General features: G+C 60.5%; 2 protein-coding genes across 2 annotated transcripts; one reads left to right on the top strand and one right to left on the bottom strand.

Moving 5' to 3' along the window:
* Positions 1 to 20: 20 nt before the first annotated feature.
* Positions 21 to 800, bottom strand: SDRG_12602 (hypothetical protein; the record flags this gene model as incomplete). Its single annotated transcript, XM_008618676.1, has 1 exon — positions 21 to 800. The coding sequence occupies one exon, from the start codon at positions 798 to 800 to the stop codon at positions 21 to 23; it is 780 nt and encodes a 259-aa protein (XP_008616898.1).
* A 1,868-nt stretch (positions 801 to 2,668) lies between these two features.
* SDRG_12601 (hypothetical protein) lies at positions 2,669 to 8,369 on the top strand. The gene is made up of 5 exons (XM_008618675.1): positions 2,669 to 3,979; positions 4,027 to 4,644; positions 4,692 to 5,954; positions 6,006 to 7,313; positions 7,363 to 8,369. The coding sequence occupies exons 1-5, from the start codon at positions 2,717 to 2,719 to the stop codon at positions 8,347 to 8,349; spliced, it is 5,439 nt and encodes a 1,812-aa protein (XP_008616897.1). The 5' UTR covers positions 2,669 to 2,716; the 3' UTR covers positions 8,350 to 8,369.

Below are 8,369 nucleotides of genomic sequence, written 5' to 3'. Positions count from 1 at the left end.
CAACATTGTCACCCGTCGCTCTAGTCCGAGTCGTCGATCGCGATCACGTCGGCGCGGGCTTTCTGACGCGCGCGCGTGCGCTTCTCGTCGGTCGCCGGTGCGTCGGCAACCACTTCGCGCTTGACCTCGATCTTCTTGTCGATGGCCTTCCTCTGGCGCGCAAACGCCGCTTCGATCGTCGACTGCGCGGCCGGCGACTTTTCGACAGGCAACACCAACGGATGGTCGATTTGAGGAGCCTTGGGCGTCGTCACCGGCTGGACCACGGCCGGCTTGACAATGATAGTCTCGGGCGACGCGGCAGGCCCACGCACGGCGCGCACCGGGCCGTCGGGGATCGCCACGGGTGGCGGGCGGCGGGCCGCGACAGGCTTGCGACCGCTCGCCGGAACGACGGTCGACCGCTGCTCGGTCAGCCGCGCTTGCTCGGCTTGGACCCGGGACCACACTTCGCTCTCGACGCGCTGGGCCTCCCGCTGGACGGCCTGGAGACGCATCGTTTCGCTCTGCACCCGCATGGCGACCTCCAGCTCAATGCGCTTGGTCTCGCGCTGGGCTGCCTCGAGGCGCTGGGTTTCGGCCTGCACACGGGCGCGCACTTCGGCCTCCAATCGCTGGGCCTCGCGCTGCGTCGTCTCGAGCCGCTGCTTCTCGAGGGCCACACGCGCCGCGACCGCGAGCTCGAGGTCGACGCCGGTGGGTCCGAGCCAAGCGTTGTTTTCAACGAACTTCATGAAGAGCTCGTCCATCTGCTCGAGCGTGAGGGTGACCGTCGCGGTGGGGTCGTCATTGACGCCCATCGAGGCGTCGCGGAAGAAAGAACGTGGCGACGAATGTATCAGGCTTATCAATACATTTCATTCTATGTTTCTTCTTGCTAGCTTAGTTAAGTCGCGCTTTCGGCTTTTCATTGCCGTTGCCGCTTCCGAAGCGTTGTCCAAGTCGTGAGGGGACCCGCCACCCAAGCTTTCGGTCGATTGCTCGTCGTCGGAGTTGCCGTCCAAGTCGTCCTCGGGCGAGTCTTGTTGAAGCGCTCGTCGGGACTAAAGTGCCACAAGCAAATGAGTCAAACCTCATGTAAGACTCTGAACCTCGGCATTGGGTAGCTCGGGAGAGACCGGTCGACACGCCCACTCGTCGTAAAATGGAGCCGCGGTCCCAGCCTTGTTGCAGTGCTCTCGACCCCAAGCATCTTGGTATAGAGACGAACGTACTCTTCGTTGGCCCGTGATTGGCTTGACGACTTGGTCGTTGTAGGGCAGCCACTGGTTGAGTGGCCTTTTTTGTAGAGTGTCGCCCTCGTGGACGATGAAAGGCGCGAGCGTATAGCCACCGAGTCGATGAGGTCGTTAGCTTTGTGCAGTTTTTGTGCTAGGCCGTGTGTTGTCTTTTCGAAGTGCCCCAAATGGATAGCCAAGGCCTGTGGACCTCGGCCGACCTGGTCTTGAAGCTTATGATGTCTCACTTGTTAGCAGACGTCACACGGCTCTGCCTTGCCATCCGCACCGACAACTTCGCTCGCAAGCATTCTGCCAGCGACTCGCGCACCGACCCTTTGAGCTCGAATCTTGCGCCATACGTTGTACGCTGCCGACGGCAAATGCAGCACGACGTGGTGACGCAGCCCCAGATGAACCGCAAGGCTTGGATGGAAACAGTGCCTGATGAAAGGACGAATTGCTGGCTCGTCGTCGGTGCTGGACATGACGCGAGATGGAGTAGAATGCACCTTGGGAAGTGGGGAGCAAGGGCTGTTCGCCACCACGTACTACCACTGTGAGCTTTCTCATTCCCTCCCACCAAATCTCACTATGGCTCCTTCATTTGGCTCGTTTGGCTCTATCAATACCTCTATATTAACATAAAAAAGTTTGTGAATCGAAATACGAAGCTAAAATCTGTCGTGCTAAACTGCGTTTTCGTTTGGATGGACGTTCCATTTTTACAGCGGTCCTCTTTTAATTGCACCTGCAGGTAGTCAAGGGTATTCCTTTGCTGTTTGTGCCAAGGACTTCACAAGTTCCGCTGTGCATTTCTGCCTCTTGGTGCACCAAATTCCTTGGCATTTGATTGGCCAAAATTCATTCATGACGTGGATAGCTCTTAGGCCAGCGCATTATTTACTGTTATGGCAGCGTTAGCGATTTCTAGCTCATGATGCAGCATGACATTACTTTATTTTGTTTTGAGTAATAGAACAAAACAACAACAAGCTACAGTGTGTAGTGCTTATACGTCGGCGTTGTTGTGTGAATCAACACACTTGCTTTTGAAAGCCTGGCTCCAGTTACATTTAGCAGGCTCTGCGAGAGCAACCAAAAAAATTAATTTCAAACACGGCTAAGCACATAATGCATAAGGTCTTGATGTTGCCGAACTGAAAGGCTCCTTAGTTCTAGTACACGTGTACCTCATCTACGCATAGTACTGTAGCTTTGAATGCGCAAGGGAGAAGTCACCGTCGCACTGAGTCTGAGTGGTGCAGACTCAATCGCAGCTCCTTTTCAGCTTTTTACCAGCTTGTCTGCGACCTTCCATGGCTCAATTTGTGTGATGTGAAACCAGGCAGTTGGACTTTGTTTCTCGAAATTTGAAAATTGGTTGTGGTGGCCTGCGCGCCAAGCTCAATTATCCGGATGTCATCCGGATGCGGAAGAGTGCATTTGGGTTTGCGGATTTCAGAGGGTTCGCATCACCGGTACGCAGCCACCCGTCGATGGCGGAAGAGACGACACGCCGGACGCGCCGGCGAAACCAGATTGTCGACGTCGACTCGAGCGAAGATGAGGTCATCGCGGCTCCGCAGCCGCGGAAGCGACTAAAGCCGACCGTCGAGAGCAAGCCCAGCCGCCAGCTCCTCCACCGGCGCAGCGAGCGCGCCCGCGCGGTCGTCACGTACGACGAGTACCTCGAAGCCAACGAGCCGCGCGAGCCCGCAAAGCGCAAAAATGCCCCCGAGAAGGCGCAGCCGGCCAAGCGTGGCCGTCCGCGCTGCTCGCCGCCGCCCGCGTCGTCGCCCAAGGTCTCGCGTGCCAAGGGCAAAACCAAGGCCAAGGCCAAGGAGAGCTCGTCCGAGTCGGCGTCAGCGTCAGCGTCCGAAGCATCGGACTCGGAGTCGGACATCTCGGACGCTAGCTCGACCGAAGGCAAGTCGTCGCCACACGCTGCCGACGCCTCCTCGAGCGACGACAACTTTATCATTGACAAGGTGCTGGCTGTCGAGACGCACACCGTGGCCGAGTGGGCGAAGAAGTGCCACGCCATGCACTCGCACTACATCACGGCTGGGTCCATCTTTGTGCCCGACGACGACGACCCGGTGCTGCCGCCGACGGACGAGGTCGAGAAGTTCCTCGTCAAGTGGAAGGACCTCTCGTACCTCCACGTGTGCTGGCAGTCTGAGAAGGAGCTCATCGAGTACGAGAAGAACGCCAAGGGCAAGGTCCAGCGCTTCCTGGAAAAGCAGGCGCGGGCGCCGCTGATGGCTGGCGACGAGTACTTCAACCCAGAGTTTTGCACCGTCGACCGCGTGCTCGCGATCCAGCCGAGCCAAGACGTCGACGAGCCAGGTGCACTCGAGTACTTTGTCAAATGGAAGGCGCTCGGGTACGAGAGCTGCACGTGGGAGCAAGCCGAGGACTTCCACGACGACCACGCGGTGGCGCTCTACCACGCCTTCAACCGACCGCTGCTACGCGCGCCCAAGGTCCGAAAGGCCTCTAGCTTCCGCCCGTACGGCGACAAGATCCCCGCGACGTTCAAGGGCGGCATGAACCTGCGCGAGTACCAAGTCGCGGGTCTCAACTGGCTGCTCTTCAACTGGTACAACGACCGCAACTCGCTGCTCGCCGATGAAATGGGGCTTGGCAAAACCGTGCAGACGGTCTCGTACATCAACCACCTCGTCCAGGTCGAGCAGCGTCGCGGCCCGTACCTCATCATTGCGCCGCTGTCGACGCTCGCCCACTGGCAGCGCGAGGTAGGTGCACACTTGATACTTTCTTGATACGAAATGGCGGTGGCTAGTTTACCAACTGGACGGACCTCAACGCTGTCGTGTACCATGGATCGCACGATGAGCGCAAGACGATCGAGCAGTACGAGTTCTACCTCCCGCACCCGCTGGACGACGCGCCCGGCGCCCCGGTGCGCGACAAGAAGACGACCCACTACCGGTTTGATGTGCTCATCACGACGTACGAGATGTGCGTGGCGTCGGACAACATCACACTGGCGCGCATCCCGTGGCAGGTCGTCGCGGTCGACGAGGCCCACCGACTGAAGAACCGCAAGTCGAAGCTCGCGTCGATTCTCTTGGCCAACTTCAAGTTTGGCAACCTCCTCCTTCTGACCGGCACGCCGCTCCAGAACAACGTTGAAGAGCTCTGGACGCTGCTGCATTTTCTGGACCGGACAAAGTTTGCGTCGTCCGAAGACTTTGTCGAGGCGTACGGCAACCTTGTCGACTCGGACCAGGTCAAGAAGCTGCAGGTTGAGCTCCGGCCGTTCTTGCTCCGGCGCATGAAGGAGGACGTCGAAACGTCGCTTGCGCCGAAAGAAGAGACCATCATCGAAGTCGAGCTCACAGTGCTGCAAAAGCAGTACTACCGTGCGATTTTCGAACGCAACACCGAGTTCCTCGTGGTACGTTGTATCAACTTGATAGTTTCCGAGATACATGCCATGCGTAGCGCGGCCACACGAAGAAGGCAAATATGCCGAGCTTGATGAACATTGTCATGGAGCTCCGCAAGTGCTGCAACCACCCGTTCTTGATCCTTGGCGCCGAAGCCCGCGAAGTCGCCCGCGTTCAGAAGGAGACGCCGCACGTGACGCCGTCGGAGCTCCAGGAGCTGCTCGTGCAGTCGTGCGGCAAGCTCATTTTGCTCGATAAGCTTCTTCCGCGCCTCAAGGAGCAAGGCCACCGCGTGCTCATCTTTTCGCAGTTCAAGATCATGCTCGACATCCTCGAAGACTACTTGCGGCTTCGTGGGTACGTCAAGGAGCGGATCGACGGCAGCATCACGGGCAACGACCGGCAAGCGGCCATCGATCGATTCTGCAACCCCGAGAGTCCAGCGTTCATCATGCTGCTCTCGACGCGCGCGGGCGGCGTTGGTATCAACCTCACGGCCGCCGACACGTGCATCATTTACGATTCGGACTGGAACCCGCAGAACGATCTGCAGGCGCAAGCACGCTGCCACCGCATTGGCCAGACCAAGTCGGTCAAGATCTACCGCCTCTTGACGGCCAAGACGTACGAAGCGCACATGTTCCACCAAGCGTCCATGAAGCTCGGGCTCGACCAAGCGGTGCTCGGCGGCATTCGCCAAGCCAAGGGCAAGGAGCTTCCGGCCGCGTCCAAAGAAGACGTTGAGAATTTGCTTAAGTTTGGGGCGTACGAGATGCTCAAGGACGATGGCGCCGAGGCCAGCAAGCGCTTTAGCGAAGAGTCGGTCGACGACATTCTGAAGCGGTCGACAACGGTCGTCCACGACCCCAAGACCAAGCCGGACCCGGCCGCGTCGAACGCCATGTCGAGCTTCTCGAAAGCTACGTTTGTGAGCTCGACGGACCCGAACGAACAAGTCGCGCTGGACGACCCGGACTTTTGGACCAAGGTCATTGGCCTCAACGCGGTCGAGGAGAGGACCGTAGTCGACAAGACGCCCGAGAAGCGCCGTTGCAAGGGCCGGTTCGCCACGTATGCCGAAGAAAACTCGGACGGCGAATTGCCCGGCAGCTCCAAGAAGGCGCGTCGACCGGGCAAGAAGCTCAAGATGGCCAATGAAAAGGAAAATGACGATGACGCGGCGTATGTCATTGAAGACGCAGCACCGAGCTCCGACGACGACGACGAAGAGGACGACGATGCGCCGATTGGGCCCATCAAAGGGCTTCTCCAGAACCCGAACGCACTGCGCACGACGCCCAAGACACAGCCGTTTGCGGTATGGACGCTTTCTTTCCACGGTATCTCATATCTTATGTGTCGACGACAGGCGGCGCTGCTGGCCTTTGGCTATGGACGCTGGACCAAGATTCGCATGGCGAGTCCGACGCTGCAGACGCTCTCGGTCGAGAAGATCAAGTGCTTTGCCCTCGCGTACGTGGCGCAGCTCGTGCGGACGGCGGCTGAGACGATCGACCTCCAGACGTATGCGCAGCGCTACTCGTTCGTGGTGGCGATTCTCCGCGACTTGCACCTCAAGTCGCACCCGCACGACAAGCACGTTGTGCCGTCGCCGCTCTTTGACATCAACGCGATCCCGATTCCATCGGACCTCTCGTCCGTCTTGAGCTTTGAGGCGACGTGCAAGCACGCAGTCTCCAAGCTGCAGCAGCTCGATGTGCTGTACCAACTCGACCAGCTCGTGTCGCGCAAGCTCTCGCCGATCCTCGAGTTTGTCTCGATTCTCAACGACATCCAGACCGCCAACACGTCGCCGCTGCCCGTCGAGACGCCGCCCGAGACCGTCCTCGTGCGCCTCCGTCTCCTCAACGTTGTCCGGACGCTTCCGCCCACGGGGGCGCACAAGGACGCGCCCAACTGGTGGCAGCCGCAAACCGACGACCTCCGCTTGCTTCTCGGGCTCCACCGCGTCGGGTGGCTGCGCGGCAAGAACTCGATCGCGACGCTCAAGTCGGATGCGCTCTTGTATCCTGCAAGTACCCACCCCGGCGCGGCGCCCGACGCCGTTTGGCCGTCGACGACGTTGCTTTTGAAGCGAGCGAAGACGCTCTTGCGTGCGTGGGCCCAAGATGTGCGCGCGCCGCCGTTCCAAGCGACCGAGGCCGTCGTGCCGTTTGTGCGCAGCTTGAACGTGGCCGACCAGATGCAGTTCCTCGGGCTCCTCGACCGCCAAGAGCGGTTCATGACGCTCATCCTCGAGTACGGCGTGCCCGACGTGCGCACGTGCATGACCGCGCAAGAACAGCGTGAAAAATGGCGCTTCTACATCAACGACCCGATGATGAGCGTCCGATCGCGGGGGCCGACCGAGCTCCTGCACGAAGCCGTGGGGCTCGAGCGTGCAGCGCGGTCGATTCTCGGGCAGCCGCATTTTGAGCCATCGACCGAGCCGTCGATCCTCGGGGGCACCCAGGACCAATGGGCGCTCTCGCGCGACCAGGCGCAGGTGCTGGTGAACCGGATCGAGTTTTTCCGACTGCTCCGGACAGACGTGCTCGTGATGCGGCCACAGGATCTGCACATGGCCATGATGAGTGTGACGCGCGCCGCGTCGTACAACAAGGGCCACTTGCCGTCGTGGTGGGTCTCTCCCGACCACGATATTTTGCTCATGCAGGTTCGAGTCCCATTGCCACGACTCTTGTATTGATGAAAATGATGATTAGGGTGTCGAGTGCTTTGGTCTGGACGACCACGTCAAGGACATTTGGGCGCTCGACCGGTTCCGCACGTGCATGCCGCCGGGCGCGCAAGTGCCGTCGGCCAAGTGGGTCGAGACCACCGTGTTGCACTGTGCCAAGGCCGTGCGCGCGATCACGCAAATGAAGAAGCTGCACGAAGGCGACCGCCAGCGCATGGCACACGAGGCCCGCCAGATGATGGCGCACGACCCGCACCACAACGCGGACGCGTACACGTTCTTCGTGCTGCAGAAGCACGAAGCCGCCACGTCCGAGGCGAGTGCTTCGGGACCCACCGGCGTCGACCTCGAGCTCGCGGTCGCGGCGCGTGTGGCCCTCGAGAAGCAGCGGCTCGAGACGACGCAGCGCGAGGCCCAGCGATTGGAGGCCGAAGTGCGCGCCCGTGTGCAGGCTGAAACCCTGCGCCTCGAGGCAGCCCAGCGCGAGACCAAGCGCATTGAGCTGGAGGTCGCCATGCGGGTGCAGAGCGAAACGATGCGTCTCCAAGCCGTCCAGCGGGAGGCCCAGCGCGTCGAGAGCGAAGTGTGGTCCCGGGTCCAAGCCGAGCAAGCGCGGCTGACCGAGCAGCGGTCGACCGTCGTTCCGGCGAGCGGTCGCAAGCCTGTCGCGGCCCGCCGCCCGCCACCCGTGGCGATCCCCGACGGCCCGGTGCGCGCCGTGCGTGGGCCTGCCGCGTCGCCCGAGACTATCATTGTCAAGCCGGCCGTGGTCCAGCCGGTGACGACGCCCAAGGCACCTCAAATCGACCATCCGCTGGTGTTGCCTGTCGACAAGTCGCCGGCCGCGCAGTCGACGATCGAAGCGGCGTTTGCGCGCCAGAAGAAGGCCATCGACAAGAAGATCGAGGTCAAGCGCGAAGTGGTTGCCGACGCACCGGCGACCGACGAGAAGCGCACGCGCGCGCGTCAGAAAGCCCGCGCCGACGTGATCGCGATCGACGACTCGGACTAGAGCGACGGGTGACAATGTTG

The sequence above is a fragment of the Saprolegnia diclina genome (assembly GCF_000281045.1).
Source record: "Saprolegnia diclina VS20 unplaced genomic scaffold supercont1.51, whole genome shotgun sequence".
Classification (NCBI taxonomy): Eukaryota; Oomycota; class Saprolegniomycetes; order Saprolegniales; family Saprolegniaceae; genus Saprolegnia; species Saprolegnia diclina.
This window is presented reverse-complemented; position numbering and strand designations above follow the sequence as displayed.

What these genes read in the sequence shown, in the direction of transcription:
- SDRG_12601 (XM_008618675.1), top strand. Translation starts at nt 2,717, where the DNA reads ATGGCGGAAGAGACGACACGCCGGACGCGCCGGCGAAACCAGATTGTC. An exon ending in GCAACACCGAGTTCCTCGTG is followed by an intron (nt 4,645 to 4,691) that starts GTACGTTGTATC and finishes TGCCATGCGTAG; the next exon opens with CGCGGCCACACGAAGAAGGC. An exon ending in CCAAGACACAGCCGTTTGCG is followed by an intron (nt 5,955 to 6,005) that starts GTATGGACGCTT and finishes TGTCGACGACAG; the next exon opens with GCGGCGCTGCTGGCCTTTGG.